Source organism: Numida meleagris, chromosome 7, assembly GCF_002078875.1.
Source record: "Numida meleagris isolate 19003 breed g44 Domestic line chromosome 7, NumMel1.0, whole genome shotgun sequence".
Taxonomy (NCBI): Eukaryota; Metazoa; Chordata; class Aves; order Galliformes; family Numididae; genus Numida; species Numida meleagris.
Window position 1 is genome coordinate 19,015,235 of NC_034415.1, and position 21,535 is coordinate 19,036,769.

General features: G+C 38.4%; 1 protein-coding gene across 3 annotated transcripts in view; it reads right to left on the minus strand.

Annotated features, from left to right (window-relative positions):
• Nucleotides 1–21,535, minus strand: part of AK5 (adenylate kinase 5) — an 85,958-nt gene that overhangs the window by 5,014 nt on the left and 59,409 nt on the right. For 2 of the 3 annotated variants that reach the window (XM_021405493.1, XM_021405492.1), the window contains 5 exons: nucleotides 17,359–17,401; nucleotides 16,550–16,594; nucleotides 9,204–9,367; nucleotides 8,090–8,206; nucleotides 4,869–5,057 (listed from right to left, as the gene is read on the minus strand). In XM_021405493.1, the coding sequence (XP_021261168.1) occupies nucleotides 4,869–5,057; nucleotides 8,090–8,206; nucleotides 9,204–9,367; nucleotides 16,550–16,594; nucleotides 17,359–17,401 (558 nt within the window). Of the gene's footprint in view, nucleotides 1–4,044; nucleotides 4,753–4,868; nucleotides 5,058–8,089; nucleotides 8,207–9,203; nucleotides 9,368–16,549; nucleotides 16,595–17,358; nucleotides 17,402–21,535 lie in introns of those variants that run through there. The other variant, XM_021405494.1, reaches the window with a different exon arrangement.

A 21,535-nucleotide genomic window follows, 5' to 3' on the forward strand; every position in this document is an offset into this window, starting at 1 on the left:
TCTATTACCATTGATCATCCCTTCTCTAATGAGAAATTTTCACGTTTGCCCCTCGCTAGAGGAACTTCTAATAGCGGATATTAGCATGAGAATGTTCAGAAATGGAAGATCATGAGGTGGTGGGTGTTTGCTGATTCAGTGTGACCATCTGCTTACAGTTGTGTTTGTTTCATAATGGTTACGGGAAATATTTGTGTTAAGAATCTAATAGTTTCTACTTAACCAGTATGTAACTTCACCTGATTTTAGAAAAAAACAAAACCCAACACTGTAACAACACTATGTGGAGAAAAGAAGGAGAAAAAGAAGAAAAAAGAGAAAGAAGAAGAAAAGAAGAAAAAGAAGGAAGAGGAAGAGGAGGAGAAAAAGGAATGCATTTTGACTGACATCTGAAGGCTAATCTACGTACAGTGTTGTGCAATCTGAAATAATTAAGGTTTTTGGACATCCTTGAAAACCTGCTCTGGGATTTGCTTGTTTGTTTTAGTAATATTCCTTTTCCTCAGGTGACTGTTTGAATGGGGAACTTGTATTTAAGACACCTTCTATTTGATCTTAGCTACATAGGATTGGTCTTGTGCTGCTTGACTAGCAAAGCATTGCTCTTCTGTATTACTTATTACCCTCCTACCTACTGTCACTTGAAAAAAGCTTTTAAGTATGAGTCAACCATTAAAAACCTTTTTTTTTTTAATTTTCTTTCTTCTCAATTGACAGAGATATTTAAATCTAGGCATGTTAAAACAGAAATACATGCCTAGTAAATTTTCAAACGCACTTTTCTGTCCAGCTGCCTTTGAAGTCACTGAGAAATAAATTTTGAAACAACAATATCTACCTGCTTACTACAGCTGTCATAATATATTTCATTCATCTGAAACATCTGCTTCCCACAGAATTAGGCAACTTGCAACCGTTGTTTTTGTGAGCAGTGCTTTCAGCACTCAGATTCCCAGCAAGCTCCTTGTTAAAAAGCACCCACTTGCCGTCATTAGCAGCAGGTGTATGTTCTGTAACTCACCATAAAAGCAATTATGGAAAACTAAACTATATCTCCAAAACATGATTTGTTTTTAAATTAATTTGAAATTTTCTAATGCATCGTTATAACTACTTTGCCTTCCAGAACATAATTTAGAATTCTGATGCCTCAGCAGAAAAGGGCACAGAGGACACTGTCATTCTTTGCCCTTTGTTTTTTCAATTCCCCTTTTGCTGTAAATACATCCCGTGAGTTAGTTAGATCACAGGTCTTCCTGCGATGAACGGCTGGAAGGATCACCAGTGTTTATTCCTGTCAGGTTCACAGATATTTCATCTGCATCCGAAAGTTCCGCCTTTTGACCATATCTTGTCCTGCTATGCAGAAACAGTGACAGGTAATCTTGGTCAAAGGAAAATTTGAAGCAGTTCTGATCTTCTGGTAGGTTGGTCAGGTCACTGTTCTTGTTCAGAGATCAGCAGAATGGAAAAATGCTCAATTTCCATGTATCAGATTAGTTATTTATTGTGCATCAGTGGGTGGAGGATGCTCCTGCTATTCGTGCGTGAGGCCATTTTGCATGGAAAGAATGAGCAAGCTAATCTGACAACATGGTCTCAAGCACACCTTGATGCGACACAACAGACCAGTTCCTCCACTGAGTGCATATCAAGCATTTAATTTCCACATCAAACCCTTTACTGGCCTTATGCCCAGGTCTGAATTTTACATTTGCATATTTAATTTCCTGCCTGTTTCAGGACTGAAAACTGGTAGGCTGGATAGGACAAGTTAAACACATACCATCATTGCCATGTGCCACATGCCACCAATCCATGGAAAACTGCCCAACTCTAAATACGCTTAAAATCGAGCAATCAAATCATACCAATATGCCAGAGCAATTTTCTTGTTAATTAAATCTGTTTAACAATTCTGACTTTCTTCTCTGTGGCAAGGCAGGGACTTGCTATAATTAAGCCCTGTAAGACAGAAAACACCACTTCATTTAGAATTATTAGTGGTGCTTAGTCACACATTACAGTAAGGTGGCTAAAAAAGGTTGATGCTGAATTTCAGTGCCAGTTAGGTGAGATTTAGACTCTAGGATTCCTCTAAAAATCTCAACATCCACTCAAATGGATTCCTAAGAAAGACCCTGACTGGAATCTTCAGAGACACACAACTCACATAGGCCCTCCACACAGGCAGGGCAGTGGAAGGTTGCCACTACACCAGACACAATGTTTGAGTTGTGTGACTGACCAAGTCCGACTGCATGAGTAAACTATCTGGGTTCTCTTATCCAGGAAAATTATCAAGCGGGATTTCTTATACAAGTATTCCTGCAAGAAGAAAATTGCTTTGTTTCAAATTTGGTGCATTTACAAAATTGACTTTTTTTTTTTTTTTTTTTTTTTTTAGTTATTCTAACAGTACCCATTGCAGAACTGGTGAGGAGAATTTGAACCAGAATTGAAGTCAACTGCACTGTGTGAGTAAGTGCTTGTACCTACTTCTTGACTTTGACTGTATGTGGAAATTAAACTGTAAAATGGAATCCCACAACTGTTCAACATAGAATCATAGAATCATTTGAGTTGGAAGGGACCTTTAAAGGCCATCTACTCCAACTTCTCTGCAATGAGCAGGGACATCTACAGCTTGATCAGGTGCTCTGAGCCTGTGCCTTCAAGGACAGGGCATCCACCCTATCTCTTGGCAACCTGTTCCAGTGCCTCACCAACCTATCTGTAAAAAGCTTTTTCCTATATCTTGTCTAAGATCACTTACACTTTGTTAAAAAAAAAGAAATCACTTCCCTTTCCCATAAAGTGTTACATGCTTCTTGTATGTAAGCTACACTGAGTTCTGTTCCTTGCTGCGCATATACCAGGGCTGCTGACCTGTACACGAGTCTGTCTGAGGGTGACAAGAATAATCTGGAAGGACTGATTTTAGAAGCCTACCTTTGCTTAATATTTTGTAAGTGTTCTCCAAATGCTGATAAATAGCTGAACATGTATTTGTCCACGTCATAAGTGTGTGGTGTGGGGGGGGAGGTATCTCTACTTACATTTAAAATGAATTCACATCTTTGATAGCAAATGTGTATTTTACAGTTTAGTAGAAGGGGGATGAAGTAGATATATCTATGTGGAGTACCTGTGTTTAATAAAATAGAACACATTTTTCAACCTTAAAAGGACATTTTACATGGTGATATTTAGAAAGCTGATTTTACAGAGCTTTCGTTCCCAGTAAGGATGGAAGTATGCTAAACACCTACATTCATCAGAAGGAAGTGCAGACACTGTGCAGACACTGTAAGAAAAAACAGTGTATGCACTGTTCAGGCAAAGCATGATTACTTTTTGATATGCAAACACATTATGTCAGTTCCCTCAAAAGTTATGGTAAAAGAGTGCAAAACACACATCCAGTTCTGACCCATAAACTAGGCAAGTCCCCTGAGGAACTAATGAGCTATGAACTTACAAGAAAAGACTGCATGTTTTGTCATTGCATAGATTGCATAAGGTATAAAGAAGGAACATACAGCAGAAGTGTTAAGGAATTCCAACGAGAATTCATATCAAGTGAAATAAGGTAGAACATGAATCCAAAAATCTATGTGTGTTTAATGTAGCTTCATTCTCTTTGGGGCTGTCAATTGCTTAATGCTTCAAGAAAGAAACATGGTAGGTACAGCTCACTATAATAACATTCTGGAGATACAGAGAGCTCCACTTTCCTTTTAAATTGCACTATGTTGCTGTATTGTGTATTATATTGAATTCTTGATTAAAAGCTGCCTTGCAGTTTTGGCAAGATAGTTCATGAGAAAAGAAAATATAAATAAAACTAGATAATTAGGTTATTGAGTTTTAAAAATAATGTGGATTTTTTTCTTCCACTCTGCATTCTGGATACTTCTTAAGGGGATAGCAAAGGACACCAAACAGGAGTTTCCTTTTAGTAATTAGTTCTGTTTTTCTCAGTACTATGTCGTTTACTCTCTTCTCAGGTCAGGATGTGGGTGTACAAGGTAGCTGCATGTTTACCTTTTGGATACTTTGCAGAGGAGAAAGGTTTGGGATAGGTGATCCTCTAGAAAAAAAGCTTCCATAATATTTCAAGAAGTATTTTTGGCTTCTGTAGTTTCAGAACGAGAAGAATCAGCAGGACTGGTTTTCTCCAGTTGAACATAAGGGACAGTTTGCCATGATAGAGCAGGGAAATATATAAAAAGAAATATAGACTTCCCATATAAATGAGATTATAGATGTGCCAACATATCCATCAGTTAATTGTTCTGATGTAATCTTTCTTGCTTCTCTGCAAACTATTGATTAGAGAATATTAAAAATGCTTTAAATATCACATTCTCAGCAGCGTGAACTGAAGTAATTAGCTGAAATTAATATAACTACATCATTTATTCCAGCTGAAAGATATTTCTTGTGTGCAGGTCTGTTTTATTTCAGGATATACACTGTCAGTTGTGTAAATGTAACTAAGGGACTTTAGATTAACATAATCTTTCAACCTAATCGTGAAAGCCTTTATAGAGAAACAAATCCTAATACCTAAAGAAAAGCCTTCAGCATTAATGTTAAATAAGAGATTCTGTACGGATGAGGCAGTGATTCAGGATGTGTTGTCAGACTCAGGATAAAGCTGTGTTTTTATTCTTTTAAGTTGTACCACGAAACTCAGACATTTGCAGAAGTTGCAAACAAACCAGGGAGCTGGAAGGTGAGATCAAACTGGAAAGTGCAAAAATTAATACAGTTCATAAATGGTGTGCCAGAGTTTCCTGAATATTGCTTATATAATGGAAGAAAAAAAGCAATAATTTAATTCAAAATTTCAATCAATTTACCTTGCATAACTGTGTCTTTCTCTCATAGTATGCAGTCAGAGGTTTTGCTGCTTGGCAATAGCCTTCAATTCCTTCCTTGATGGTTTCAGCACTATCGAAGTGCTGACTGTTCTGATTTCTCATCAAAAAGCGACTATTCATGGTTTCTGCAGAGCAGTCCAGACAGAACACGAGTTTTGGTTCCCCAATCTAGAAATAAAGAAATAAAATAAGTATTTAAACCAGTGGCCAGGAAAAACCTACTTTATTTGGAAATTCTACCAAAATAGACTCAAGAATATTATTAGCAAATTGCTTATAAGTGGAGGCTTACTATTATTATTATGCTTATTAACACCTCTTATAGTTGCAGCATTTAGAGATCCTCGTGTTCAGGGTCAAGACTTGATTGGGCTGTACACATACAGAGAAAAAGAAAATCCTAGCTGCTTGTCTTGAAGCTCATCAATATGTTCATTATTTGCAATTGTTTGATAAAAGTGTGATGCAAACAGCACTGGACTCATGGTATACTTGAAGCCAGGAGATGGACTCCATGATCTTTAAGAGTCCCTTCCAACTCAGGATATTCTATGATTGTATAAATGAGGGATTTGATATATTGTATACATTTTCAAATTGGTGAATCATTTCCAAATTCTATGAGAAGCCTACCACTTAGTGTTTTATGGCTAGTGTCAGACTCATCCTGAGAGAAAGTCTGCCTTTTTCTATATAAACAACGTAAGTAAAGATTTATTTATTTTTATTCTCAGGCCTTGGCAAAGATAGTAAGTAATTGTCTCTATCTACATTTGATAGTATATACTTCAGTACTTTATGGATGAAAAATAACTTGCAGGAAAGAACAATACATTCCTGATAATATTTCAGGAGACAGCCAAAAGCTCTAAACACAAATCTCTATCATTCTTTCTTTAAGATGATGAAAAATATGGATGTCATTTAGAATAAATCTTGCAGTACACTCTGACATGCCCTGCTCAGGCACAGCTCTGTCTGACACAAGGTTTTATCTGAGCAACAACTGTTGGTCTGAGTGTACAGCGATAAACTCCATTCTAGCAAGTAAAATAAAGGTGTTACAGGATCAGAGATAAGTCACATAATAATTTTTCTGTGCAGTTATGTATTGAAGATTTCAGTTATGCTCTCAGGCTTTTTCTCACTCCTTGCAGCTGGGGTTGGAGAGCATCTTATTAGGAAAAACTGAGAAAGAAGTCTTGAGAAAAGATGACTGTTCTTCCCACTAGTGACCATTAGAAATTCATGTTTTTTCCATGGTTACAGCGAAGTAAATCTCAGTTCCTGTTACATGGAAATCAATGTCTCTGCCCCAGTTTGCATTCCATAAAAGAAGAAATATTCTATAGGTAAATATTTCATGTTAGGATTTGAAAGGGGATGGCTGGATTGTGTTGACCTTTCTGCTACCATAATGACTTTCTACGAGACAGCTGAATGGAAGGGATTATTTTGGACAGTTCAATGACAGGCTTTTTTCCAGTATTTTTTCCGCGCAGCTCAGAAAACATTAATGCCATTAGCATTAGCAGCAGCAGTATTAGGTGTGGGGATTTAAAAAGAAGCAAGGCAGTTTTAACAGTGCAGAGATTTGAATCGAGAAGTTAAAAAGAGATCTGAGCTTAATCAGTGATTTCAACAATTGCCCTTTTGTCTAATTGGTGGGAAATTATTTCCCCACCAACTCCTCATAAGGAGTTCCATGGTCTTGTCTAATTTATAATGGTATACATGAGGAATAATAGTATCTTGTTTGACTGACTGATTTGCTATTGAAAAATCTATGTGGTTCTCATAAAGGTTTCAATATTCCTCTTGTTTTCAGAACATTACAGAAACGTCATTCTTAAGTGTTAAAAACTGCAAAAAGTAGAAGTAATGTCCCTATCAAATTTATAGCAATTTTTATTACTTTTTTTTTTTAAAAGAAGCTACTCAACCTGGTAATGTGGAACTTGTGTTTTAATATTGTTTTCTACTTCTCACATATAATAAAAAGATTGAGGAGAGAAAAAAGGATTGTGAACTTTTGCTTCTCTAGAATTATGGCTAGTAAAAAAATCCATTTATTTCTTAGAAAGGCACTGGGCAGAACTTGTGAGATAATAAGCTGTTTCTACATAGCTAATTCTAATTAGAGCTGTCAAGCTTTTAAGTATAAGCACTATATCCAAAGTCTTCTAAATAGAATATCTCTTTGTTAACAATTATAGTGCTTTTTGCACATCATGTAGATATGTAGCATTATTCATATGCACTTTGACACCATTAATATATGAAGCCTTATGTTCCAACTAATTTCAAACAACTATAGTGTAGGAAGAGTTTCTGACCACTCTTCAGAAAGAACTGCAGAGCATTATCGCAATAATGACTCATTTAAAAAAACTTAGTAGACTTTCTGAGCAGGCAAATTTACCCTGTGAAGACTGAAGTGGACACATTGATTCACAACAGGTGTGACAGCACGTTCAGTGATACATTTTGGGGTCTTTGTATTTTACTGAAAGTGTCAAAGAAGGCTTGGGACTACAGGATTTTTTGCTATGTCCCTATGTCTATTGGAACTGGTAATCACCTAAATAAAGCAGAAATTTTTGAGAAGAAAGTAGATGATTCATTCAGGGGGCTTGTATAGAGTATTTTCTGCAGATTTAGAAATGGACAGCTGGGATTTCTAAGTAAGTCTTTGCACATACTGAGGAAAACAGTAACTCTCTGAACTGCCACGCAGCCACTTGCAAAACTCTCTTTCTATGGCTGTTACCTGTTACTTACTCATCATAAAAATTTTATCAGTGTTTGCAGATTCAGAGTGGCAGCAAGCCTTAGCAGAGGTCACTCAATGGCTAGAAATTAACTATGGTGACACAGGCCTTCATGTACCTTTTATGAGTAGAGTAGCCCCCATCCACTAGAATTAGAAAACAGATGCTAAAAATAGTAATATCCACTACATGAGAATTGTTTTTATTACATCTAGTTAAAATTAGCCTTTACTTCTGCTGGTATTACATAGTCTGTATAGAGAAGTGCAAAAGCTCTAGTCACTGTATTGGTGATGTGATCAGCAGCAAAACTATATGTTTTGGGCTTTTGGATTGGTCCCTGTTGCAACCCATTGAAGGTGGTTTCCCAAGCAGCACCAGAAGTATAGTTGTATCTTAACAAGAGTAATAGCAGAACTGCACAGTCACCTTGCTCTCAAACTCTTCTGCTTCTTTCAGCTCACGGGGATAACCATCAATCAGAAATCCTTTTGTGTCCCCTAAATTGGTGATCATGGCTTCTTTCAGTAGATCTAGGACAATACCCTGCATTGGAAAGAAAGGGAGTTACTTGATTAATTGATTAATTAATAAGAATAGCTGGTATCTTTATTTGCTGCACTGACTTATGCCCTTGAGAATCCCTCTGATCTGTTTTGCTAAAACCACGTCCTGTGATTGCAGATGTTTTTCTTTGGTACCTGCACATGTTTTGCAGTCATAGCCTTACAACCTATCCTAGAGCTTCCAAAGTATCCTCTAAATAGTTGGGGATATTTTGTAGTTTCAAAATTAATTTTAGTATCTGTGAAACTCTGCAGGCACTGCTGCATATTCTAATCTAATTGCATTTGCTATGTCATTGTTGTAATTATATTACATAGAAAGAGTTAAGAGACCCCATCGGATCGATCACACTGAGGAACAAAGCAATCAAAATCAAGCCTCAGCATAGCTTTTAGTTTCCCCTGAGCAGCACTTCCCGATTTCTTTCATTAGTAAACACACACTACAATCTAACTGCACTTGTTGAAGACCCATCAAGAGTGCAGGCTGCAGACCTGCCATGTAAAAGTCAAGTCTAGCTGAGAACAACATACTGTCTTCACGGTCTCCATTAAACCGCAGTCCAGCTGCTCCGGGATGTCAGCCAGCTCTGCAGGGAACCACTGCAGGTATTGTAAATTAGAATAGCTGCCAGGAGGACAAGCTCTGAATCTGAAATGTGAAGCTATAAAATGTACATAAAGTTTCTGTTTCCTGTACTTATTCTAACATTTTGCAATGCATAGCACAGCATCTGTCTCACTGTATTTCATGATTCATTTATATTGTGTATGGAACTCAAATGTAAATAACTCCTGGCATAGAAAAGAGAATCAAGTGCCACATATTTGGCAATAGGGAAGATTCTCTCTCAAGTTGCAGATTCCTTTTCCTTTAGTAGGAATCAGCTCTTATTCTCTTATTTCCACCCTTTTAGACAATTTACCTACTACTGCCTTCGTAAACTGTTAGGACCCCAAATAAAATTGTATCTTACTCCAGGCACAGGTTCACCACATTCCATGATGTCTTTGATCAATTTACTTCTCTCCGATAGTGACAATAACTCGTTTTGGAGAAGGTCAGCAGTGGACAGATGAGTAAATCCATATTTCTTGGCTAACTGTTCACACTGGCTGCTTTTGCCAGACCCAGGGCCACCTTTGTGAGAGAAAAATGTCAAGAATTACAAAGGAATAAATATCTGCCTTTGCTTTTATTTTTTAAGCACAAAGACTCTCTACACTTGAACAAGTCATGTATTTCCCTTCTGATACACCACAATGCTGACTCAAAAAATGTGTACTGAAATCAAGGAGTCACAACAATGAAATGTTTTGTGGAAGAGAACTTGTTCCTAAAGGACAATTACGATGTCAATGAAAACCATTAAACAGACAAGGAGCAGGGGAGTGTATTTGATTCAGGCTTGCTAGTTCCAACAAACATTAGCAAGCTGATCTCGCTAATGTTGCAAAACATAGAAAAATCCCTACAAAGGAAATATTTTGTCCCCACTTGTGGAATGGAAAGATGTAAGTAGAAATGGTGACACCCGTCTGTGTTACAGAACACATGTGGGAGTGCAGCAACCAACCAAACCCATTTGCACTACGGCAAATGCAAGAGCAAAGCTTCACTGTGCTCACTACCTTTCCCTCTAGCCAGATGTCTCCCACAGGTGCTGGTACACGTGCTGAAGCAGCTGAATGCTGGTGGAGGCCTAGTCCTACTTCCCCCGCAGCTGCAGATCGGACTTGCTCTTTGTGCACGCTGCAGGGGACTGTGAGGGCCTGGTGCTCTGCACAGCACCTTGTCACCCCGCATTCTCCTTGTATTTAGCTGGGAGCTGGAAAACCACCTTGAGTCAGGGCAGTCTCAGTCACTTGGGTGAAGCTGCTGAGGTGATTTTTCCTCTGGCAGAAGGAAAGGCACCTGCTGCCCACCACAGCTGTGGGCTGGGCACTCCTCCCTCCCAGAGGCCCACAGGTGACAGCAAATGTGAGCTGCGTAGCTGCTGCCTGAGAGAAAGAAATATTTCTGGAGATGCACCTGTGTTCTTCAGCAGGATAGATGCCTCTGCAACAAGAGTCCTCAAACATGAGCTTTCTGATAAGTGTCTGTTCTGGGGTCTGCTCAGAGATGGTGGACACCTCATGCTCTATGTGCTGGAACTGCCCCTTCCCATATTCTCACAGAAGGTGGCTGCTTCTCCCCCCTCACTCTGAAGCCCACCCTGTGAAAGGCCCAGTGCCTCCTCAGCTGTCTGCTGAGTAGCCACAGCTGCTCCACTCCTGCTGGAGAGATCACCAAAATGGTCGAAAGTTATTTCTCATGGATCCTGCTCCTGTGGTGGTGACCCCCTAGAGCTGGTGGAGGAGCTGAGGTGAGTACCTGCGGGGGGAGCAGAGGGACCATGTTGGTGCCTAGGGTGGGAGAAGGCATGGAGAATAAATTCATGTCAGAAAATAGAGATTGCAGGGAGAGATCTCTGGATGTGTGGTAGTTGGAAGTGTTTTTATGATCTTGATGGTTCTATTCAGAAGAACTGCTGCAGTGGGAGGTAATTATACCCTTGCAGGTAGACATTGCTCAAAACCATGAGGTAGAGCCAAGACTGAAGAACAAAACAAAAGGTAAAAATGTGCTTTATAAAACAGTTGTGTTTTTTTAAGCATATAATTTGTATGTTTGTTGTGACTCAGAACTTTGACTATTTGGCTCCACTGTGTGGATTTTAGATGCTAGAAAATATGTGAGGCTAAGCAACGTGATTTTTTTGTTGTTGTTGTTTATCTTTCTGTGAATGAATATAGCAATAACACTTCCACCATGCAGTGAATTTGGCATCATCTTATCCTGACTAGAAAGTTTTAACTTTGGCATTCAATTTAAGAAATAATTGCTCCAAGAATATAACCTTCAGAGAAGTTACAGTATTGTAGCTAAGAATAAAATTTGGGTCATAAGGCAGTAGCAACAGAGGAACAGTTTTGTCTAGAGTAAGCTGCAGTCTGCTACTTCAGATTCACAAACATAATTATCAACTTGTGGTGTGAGATTCACACTTGCAGTATGATTTTTGTTAGAAGTGTCTTTGTCACAGTTACTTTCTTTCCTGTGTAGGTTACATGTTGTTTTTTTTTTTTTCTATTGCTTTAAGATGTAGAAAAATTCTCTTTTGTAAAAGCAGCCATTGGAAGAAAGTAAGGTCTGTGTAAGATTAGCTATAGAAAAATAGATATACAGAGATAATGGGCAAATTACCTGTAAGTATCTGTAATGATAAATTATTTCTGGTCTGTTTTTTAGATTAGTAAGTTTGTGTGTGCATGTACTTGATTACATATTCTGTCTTCTGGCTTTAATCCACTAGCAGAGCAGTAATTTCATGCTACCTATTTAGTGTATACCCACTATTAAGTTTAAAAAAAAAAAAAAGCTCTAAAAATGACTTTATTCTGCTTCTTATGTAACTTCATCTCTTCAGTGTCCCTTCACTTACGAAATAAAACTAGATCTCTTGCAGAAGTGACAATGCATGAACAGTTTTAGGTTGTTTAGCTAGCAGATAAATACTTATAAAAGCTAGTACGTTTTTGTAATACCTGTGTCTCCTAGTACTTTAAAATAGAATGCTATCAAACATGCGGGACATAAGCCATATTCTGCCAAAGCACTTAAGTTGCCTATGTTTATTTTCATAGAAGAATTCTAGCAAAGCTGAGATTAAAATGCTGAGCCCTTTGAAGAGCAAAAGATGTAATTAAATAACAGCTATGTGATTAAAATGATAATGTTTATGGCCACTACTATCAATTGTGCATCATTTGATGAGTAGCAACACATCCTATTGCTTGACAAAAGTATGTGACCCACTTTACATATTCTTGTGTTTTTCATAGCAACAGATGAGCTCGCAACTCTTGTTTTCCCTGATTTGAAGAGAAATTGAATGCCCCCAGGCAGTTCCGCATTCCTGAGGTCTGAACCATACTTAGTGCTTATGCCAGCATTAATTTATCTAGCTGAAGTTCAAGTATTGGTTAACATCTTAACTCCCTCTGAAGGTTGAAGTGTAAGGTGACTGCAAAAGAGCTCTCAAGGTGGGAAAGGATGGTAAAGAGCATTTCCTTACTAATTAGTACTTCCCTCCTGCTCAGGGTATGTACTTAAAGGGGTGCTATATATGCAGCTTCAACAGCAAAATAACTCTACAATTATGAGGCTTATCAACCTGTAGTATTGCAAAAATTGTATTTCATCCTTTCAGTAAGTCATTTTATTGAATCTATGTGTCTTTCTAATAAATTTGAGAAAAATAGTCTAATTTATGTAGCTTTATAATGAACAACAGCTGTATAGTATGTGTCACAAAAGCTATTACAAAGATGAGAAGCCTTTACTAGAACTTATTACGCTGTTTTTCAAATATTAAAAAAAAAACTTGAGGTGGTGAAGTTTCCGCAATAGCTCAGCTGTCCAGAGGAGGAAAATAGACCCACACTTTTGTTATGAAGGCGTATGACTCTTTGTGAACACTATCAATTTTCTGGTATGCTGTCATCTTTTACTCTGCCTGCATCTATTTTGGACAAAGCTTGTGTTAACCTCTGACAGACTGATTCACAGTAGCTTGCTATTCAGAGTTAGTCATGTTCTTTCCTGATTTTTCAAATATGACATGAAGTTAGAAGAGGTAAAGTGTAGAAAATACCCGGAGCAAATGAATGTGCTGTGACATGTAGGGAAATGTGGAATTAGTACATGAGTTTGAAGCAGTGGTGGGCTTGGGAACGGTTCCTATAAGCAACTGACCATGGGAAGCTAATGACCAATGGTGACCCAGCTCCTCCTCATGGAGACCTGAGGCTGCCAGGGCTGGGATGACCTGGTTAGACCTTGATGAGGTAATGGAGGGCTTCCCCTAGCTCTCAGATTTTCTGGTCAGGGTCATAGCTGTGTTAGTGCAGTAGGAGAGCTCTGGCTGCATGAAAGCCAAGAGCTCTGTAGGCTCATGCTGGAGCTGACTACACAGCTCCCTGTTCAACAGCAAGGCAATGGGAAAGCAGAGCATGTGTGAGTGGCAGCAGTGAGGAACATGGGGCCTTCCTTGAGCCAAAGGCGTAACTGCGGTGGTCAAAACAAACACATGTTATTACTGAGTTTGTACTCAGGATGTTGTCTATTGATAGCAAAACTACAAACCACTTTTCCTTGGCCTTTACTTACAGAATCCAACTACTAGCAGTTCTTCAATGCTAGCATGCTTGTCCATTATGTTATTACTGTTGTGTACTGTACGTATTGCTTTAAAACTCATTTATTAACTTTAAAATTTCAAGTTCAGAAATTAGGCAGGTTGCATCGCTCAGTGAGATTAATCTTGGAATCCTTTGTATCTCTCTGCACTTTCTGTTACAAAAAGTAAGCAAATACTTGGAACTGGGGCACTAAACTGAGCATAAAATTACATGTTGTTCTGCCTATTGTTCTTCCTATAGACAAGGTTAAGATTTAAAGGTCTACACACTGTCTTGGCACAGGTTTCTGTTCCATATTACATTGATTCAGCTGCCTGTGAAATTGTATAAAAAGATCTTGGAATAAATAACTTCCTGGTAGCACTGCTGACTTAGGTGGTCACCTTTCCCAATTTAATTGTTGACTGCAGAAATGCTTCATGGAGAGTAGTTCAAAGGCAGAAGAAGTGGTCTCAGTGGGTGGGGAGAAATGACAGCTGCCTGAGCAGAACTTCTGAATTTTTAACTGCAGCCTGGGCTAGATCTGCGAAAGATCTTGGTTTAAGGAGTCAAGCCCTACACCTGCTCTACCTCAGGTCCCAATCACCCCCAGACTATGAAAGACTGCAATTCCATGCTTATGATTCAAGTGCACTGGTCTGGCCTGGAGCACAACATCACAAACAGATGAATTAATGATGGTAGAGGGAGCTGGGACTGCTGCAGGGAGCAAGCGGGGTCAGGAACAAGCAAGGCAAGCTGTTTGTGGACTGGCTTTGCTGTCGGAAGTGTTTGCAAAGTGGAACTGTCATACAGTCAGACTGGGATGTCTCTCTTTTAAGCTTGCTAAGTCTTATGAGTTCATTATATACCAAATAGTATGAACACTTACATAAAATGCCAACAGCAGGATTTACAAAAATATCAATTTTTGCAAAAATGTTGCAATTTCTAGACCTTGTTTTTGTAATGAGTATCATCTTTGTATGATGGGAAAGTGCTTGCAGGTGAAACTTAGCTGTACGGTGGAGCTCAGAAGTCAGAACTGAAAGTAAAAGAATCTGTCAAACTATTCTTATGTTCAGGCTATGATTCTGGGGGGGCCTTGATCAGTTTGGCAGTGCTACCTGAATTATTTATACAAATACAAAAATCTTAGCTTCAGAATACGGCATTTGAAAGCTCCTAAATAGCGCTTTGTCTGTTGTTCAGGCATGATTTTAATCTGAGTGAAACCGTACAAGAATGATACTGCATTAAAAATAAATCTTTTTTTTCTGGAAGATGTTTTTAACCAGAAAGCATCCTGGAGTGCATGTTGGCAGTGAGGTGATGTCCTGGATGTGTGGAACAGGACATCACTGAGGTTTTTCTCTTAAAGAAAACATACTGGTTCTCTTTACATGGAAAGTCAGAGAAAGCAGCTTTCATCCCTTTCTGCAGCTGGCACTTTGACTGATTTGGGTTTAAATTATCAGCACTGCTCATGCTCTGCCTGTCTGATTGTAGAAGGACCCTTAATACAAGTACTGTAGAATAATTTCAGTTGGATGGGACTTCATCTGATAAGTTAGATAAGGTTGTTCAAGGTCTTGGACAATGATGTATCTTGGACAAATAAAGTGTTTTCATTTTTTTTCCCCCCTGTATGCAGAAGCTAGTGTTTACAGCTGATAATATCTGCAAATATAGGTGGGGATAATGTCTTCAGAGTGCCAGCTGGAAAGCTGGTCTTATTTACCCTGACCTTAAAACATTAAGTTTAAGAGTAGTGGGGAGTTGGCCTCAGATCCAAAGTGCAGTAAAATTCCTGGAAATGTTCTGCTTAGGTTTCAGCGTCAGCCAAAGCCAAATGTGGCCGTGCCTTACAAAACTCCTGTAAGAGGATGGGGAGGGATAATGTACCCACTAATGCTGTTAGGAAGGACAATTTTCTGGATGTGCTATTGTGTATTGCATTAGCTCAGTATGATAAAGCCATGCACTGATCATTGTGGTTAAGACTACTTTTCATGTTGCTCTGATGAAAGAGTGGTGTTTTGTTCTTGTTTGAAAAGCTCCGCTTGATTTTAAAGGAAGCAATGATTCTTTCCAAGTAACTAGTACTAAGCTTTCAGTTGAAACTTGTTAATCTTCTAGTTATAATGTTTTTTAAAAAGATTATTCCACATGTTTGTGGCTTACATTAGTTCCCTTTATATTATATTGAACATTACAACGGTGTTTTTCCTCAGTGGACTTCCAGAAAACAAATATATTTTAGACCATGAACCTGCAAAGCCTCAGTGCACGCTAAGCTTCATGCAAGGTAACAGCCTGTTAATGGCTCATTAAGCAAATGTAATATTTAAATCTGTATTTACAAAAGAGGTTTCACGAAGAAGTGTAGAGAGCTGATTTTTCACCTAAAGTAATGAATAACATCTTAACTAAAGCTAGTGAGTCAGCTTTGTCATGAGGTCACTCAGCAGTGCTGTAACGGCACAAGAACTATGATTGTTTGAATTAATTCACTCTTTGACATGCCTCCTGCTCTGAACTTCACACAGTGGTTGTTAGCATGGTCAGTCACAGGATAAGAATGTGATATTACATCCTGACTCCTTGTCTCAAGACTGAACCACTATGGCTGAATACGAGCCAGCAGGGTGTCCAGGTGGTCAAGAACGCCAATGGCATCCCAGCTTGTGTTAGAAATAGTGCAGCCAGCAGGAGCAGGGAGGTGACTGTCCCTCTGTGCTTGGCACTGGTGGGGCTGTATCTCAAGTGCTGTGTTCTGTTCTGGGTCCCTTACTACAAGAAAGACATCAACGCCCTGGACTGTGTCCAGAGAAGGGCAATGAGGCTGTGAAGCATCTTATGAGGAGTGGCTGAGGGAACTGGGAACTTAGGGATGCGGCTAGTGGGCATGGTGGTGATGAGTTGGCTGTTGAACTAGATGACCTTAGACGCCTTTTCCAGTCTTACAGATTCTATGATTGCACTGTAAATACTCAGCTAAATACTTCTGCTAATCTTTAGAAGAAATCACATACTTATAATCAAAGCTAAAAAAAACCCATGGACTTTAAAATTCAGTTAGACAAAAAATTCTACTTACCGACTACAAAAAAGATGTTTGATTTCTTCAGGTCTTCTGAAAAATCTAAGATAAAAAATAAAAGTCATTGTATTGGGAACACCTACTCATATCAATCTTGCTGACTTTCCACACTGTGAGGTGATCTATTTTGTTAAACTGGATTTGCTTTCTGCTCTGCATTGCAAAAGAAACAATTACCCTGTTCATTTATCTCCCACCCTTTTAGCTGTCACTGAAGATATTAAAAAAAAAACCTTTACTTGAAAGCTAGACCTTACGTACATAACTCATCTTAAAAAAAAAAAAAAAAGAAAACACAAAAACAAAAAATCAGCAGATGCACCTTGATGTAATAATTTGCCTCCCAACCCCTTGCATCTTTTTTTGAATATATAATTAGATCATAATTGGGACAGAAATTTATCCACAATCCATTCAGATGTTATTGGTGCACTATATCAGAGATGTAGCCTTAAATTGCCCTGAATCTCAAATTGAGCCAAATAATAAACTCAGTTGAAATCCAAGTATCTGTTACTTTAGCACCAGAATTCCAGTATGAACTAAAGCGCTTCCCTTTGCTTAAATTGTTGTGTCTTGTTTGTTTGTTTCTGGCCAGCTCCCAGTCATTGCCCTGGTTATACCAGTGTAGATAGTGGTCCTGCACCATCTGAGCCTGCTGGAAATTTGCCTATTTGAGTTAACTACTTGCAACACATGCTCCTTTACCTCATTTAATTTTGTTTGTTATAGGTGCTTCTATGTAACATATCTGTTGTTACGTACTGTCATTAAATGTAAAAGGTTTGAAAGGTAAATGAACTCACCTCCCGTGCTTTCATAACCAGAAAAACTTGACTGATCCTCCTCCTGTTAATTAAGAAATTGACAAATTGAAATGGATTTTTCTTGCAGAGTAGTTTGCATTTCCTCTTCTATTTGCTTATCTCTGTCTGTCTTCTCAATTTTCTAACCTGAGTTTTAATCTATGTTGAGACATGTCACAGGAATGCTGTTTGAATCTGTAGAACACAAACCTGGAGAACCCAGGGTAGCTGGAGAATTCAATGACCCCTATTGTTTTTTTGTAAGGAACACCTTTGTGTGTTCCTGTTTCCAACTGTGCAGTTCTAGTCTATCATAAAAGCAGCCCAGGTACACGCTGGATTGGTTTTGAAGTGTGGTGTGATAAGCTGTAAGTGGTGAAAAGGCAATGCTGGAGCAGTGGTAGAAGTGAACTACAATGTAAAGACAAAATTAGTCTTTGGTCTGAATCAGTTTGAATTTGTTGACCTTCAGAATACACTGCAAGATACAACTTTTTACAAAGGCTGCTGAGCTACAAAGAGGGATCACACCAGGGAAATGGGGAACTTGGTATGTGGTTTTTTTTTTTTCCTGATGCTTGATCATTTGGAATTATTTTGCTATTTCTGTATATATAACCACTGAAGAATTACAGACACTGATGAGCAAGAGAGTCAGAGTGGGAATTTTTTGCTGTTCTTATAAATAAGAACTATATACATATATGCAAGCCATAGTCTGGGTTATGTAGCGTCAATACATTCACATTGTCAGTGCCATAATATAGTTCATAAAATAATGATCACCTTGACAATAACATGCATATATTACATGATTGGTGTCTAATATCAGTACAGTCCACATTATGCTGGTTCTCTCAAAATAACCTTGTCCACTCTAAATATGTTTATGTTCAGCACTAGCATAGAGCTAACAAGCTGTAGTCGTTTGGAGTTCTGCTTCAGAAACAGCCACCATCAGAAGTGTGTATCGCTGCATGAACAGATTAAGTGGAATGAGCAGTGTGGTGACTAGAACGGGCAAACTACGGGCTGCTCTAATTCGTGGGGCTCCTGCACTGCACTTGTGGATTTCTCCCTGTGTTCCCATTATCACTGAAACACAAGCACTCTTCATTAGGCTGAAGTGCCATTACACTGACCACATTGAACGCTTTTATTCTGTGATTCTCAGCCTATTACACTGCAGCAGAACTGCTTTCTCTTACTGGTAGTATGTTTTAAGAAGGTAAAATTAAAGTTTGGAGGAGAGTATTTTGGGGGAAGAAAGTAAAAATAAAAGATTAATTTCTTCCCTCCAATTCAAGTGACAGTATTAACTGTGCACACTTATTATTGTGTTATTACTTCAAAGAAAACTTTAGACCTTGCAAAGGACATATTACCTACAGAAAGTCTTGTTTGAGATTCAGCTTTTTATCATGCCTTTGAAGTTTATGAATTCAGATAATTCTAGTCGAAGTTTAAGTTTCTTTAAAAATCAAGATCGCAGTCTCAAGTTTACCCTACGATCAAGTGAATGAGGCAGTACTCCTTGCAAGTAATGCTGCTTCAAATAATGTTCTTTGTTCTGCCCTGTAATTGCAGAATGGAAATGCCTCAGTAACCATGCTGGGCTGCTCAGAGCAGCAGGTGATAATAAAGGTCTGTTTAAGCTACGAACAGATCTGATTTTGTAGAGGTGAAATATGTAGGAACTAGAGACAGAGATCTCTAAAAGCTAACTAAACTTTCAGCTTTTTTTTGTTGTTATTTGACCAAACTTATTTGCTTGAATAGACCAGGAGGGTAACTAGCCAACCAGCCATGTTCACGTGCAGAATAAATTCTATGAAAGGCCAAAAAAGCGAATTGTAATTACAACTCAAAGTCAGGTAAATAAGAACATCAAAATATTGATTTCTATTTATATCAGTGCCTGCTCATTTTTAGGTACAGAAGTACTGTTTATGAAAGAATTGATTTCATATCCCTTTTTTTCCAAAGGGTGTCTGTTTCATAACTCTAGGAGTCAACTCAGGATGCAGCCTGGGACAGAACAAGTTCCCCGTATTCAGAGAATAAGTCACTCTATCAAAACTTTGTTTTCGCATAGATTTCAGTGGCACCCAGCTTGAAGTGGAAAGAGGTCGTGACAGCTTGGTGTGCAGTGAGAAAAGTCAGGTTGAAGAAAGTAGAGTAAGGCCACAGTTAATCTGGCTCTGATTATAAGGTATTCCTTCACAGCTCAGAACCACTTCCCCCAAAAAGTCTCCCAAAAGTACACCCAGTTTTCCTGCTGATTTGGGTGAAGGGAGCCATACTTCATTCATAGCCTGTAGCCCTTTTTAGAGACTGGTTAATCCCAGTGTGCTCATGCCACATTTGACAAGATTTACTTCTAATTGCGTGTTTCTAGCAGTAGGTCTCTAACTTGTGAACAACTTGACCTCTGTTGGATTGAAAGCACTGTTCTGCCTAGTTGCCAAAGTGCTATGGAAAAGAGCTGTTGGTAGTTAGTGTCACCAGTTCCTAAATTTAAATTGGCCATTACAATCAGAAATATAGTGATAAGCAGCAGAACAGTTTCAGTATTCTCAGCATAGCTGTTTGTTTTTTATTGAAAGCAAGGTGAGGAACAGAACTTTTGCTAATGAGCTCTGGAGAAAGGTGTAATTTCAGCTGTCTTTAAAGCCAGGTAACATCTACAAATATTATGTGGAAACATATCAGTCAGTGGGGCACAGCTGGTCACATAACTGCTTCATCAATATAAACAGTATATTGGATTCTGTACAGCCAGCAAACTTCTCCATCTGTCTCTAGCTGACATTTGCCTTCAGAGTTGGAAAATGCAGGCTTCTGGCTTGTCATGTAACTCGTTATCAGTAAATAACTGAATGATAGTAGGTACGTACAGGTTAATGAGTATAAGTTGTGCCTATCATTGCTAGGATGTGAAGTTAATTCCATAATTAAACAAACAGACAAAGTCACAGTATTCAATAAGGAGATGATACAGAATTCTCCAGGTCTTTGAGTTTTGCTATTAGTGAACTAGGACACACATCACTTCAGAGAAAGCAGTAATTTTTTTTTCTAATGGGACCTTTTTTCATTAGGATTTAAATATGATTGCTGTGCATGTTTGTTGCCCAAGGTGAGAGGTTTTCTGTTTCAGTCTCTGTTCTGGTCTTTTTTTCACCACCAACGTTAATAAATTCTTATTGCTTTATTGTTGCTGCATGCCTTGTGAAAATAGTGGTGAAAATTGCCTGATTCATTTTATTCAGATTTCCAACAGATATAGCAGAGTTTCTTGTAGGAACTTTTTAAAGTGCACAAATAACCATGGGTTAAGGAGAATAGAGGCCATGAAAGAAAACAATTATGATTAAATATTCAATTTGCATCAGGGAAAACGTTTTAAAAAGAAAATGTTATGAGTAGTGTAAGAGAAAGGGAGAGAAGTTGCTTTCATTAGTCAGTGCTAAACAGGATTATTCAGAGACACTTAACAAACCTAACTAACAACACAATGGTGTAGAAAGCTTTACATCAACAAAAGCAATGACATTTGTAGGGAAAAGCACTTAATATAGCTCCTTTATGGCACTGCATCAGTTCTCAGAAAAGAATCGAGCATCTTCAAGAGAACCAGTTCAGGAGGAATGTGAACCAAGCAGAGATTTGTAAGAAACTGCATGGCCCATTTTATCTTCAAGAAAATATTTTTAAGAACTGGAGGTATGATATCAGGTAGAACTCGGTCAGTCCTTTTTAGAAATCGCTTTAGATATAATGATATTTTGAAGTGATGAGTCTAATTAAGTAGGGAGAAGAAAAACTTGTGTGACTAATATTTGAAAAATGCAGAAGGTGAGAATTTATACTATCTTTCCCTTGGAATAAAACATTGTGGTAATATGAATTAAGTGGCATGTGGCTACAGGGGTATGCGCTCCACAGGGTCAGCTAATAAAGCAGCGCTCAGCGAAATGAAGACAGAGTACAAACTGAAATCTCAAGCTGGAATGTATCTGTATGTACCGGGAAGAATTCTGCATAATACTGAACTTTTAAGTAACTTCATGTTTTTCTTCTGTGAGATTTTTCCACCCCCCTTCTTCTGAGTTATTTGGTGGAAGGTTTTAAAAAATAAATAGCGTCAGGATCCTAAATAGGGCTGATCTGGGTC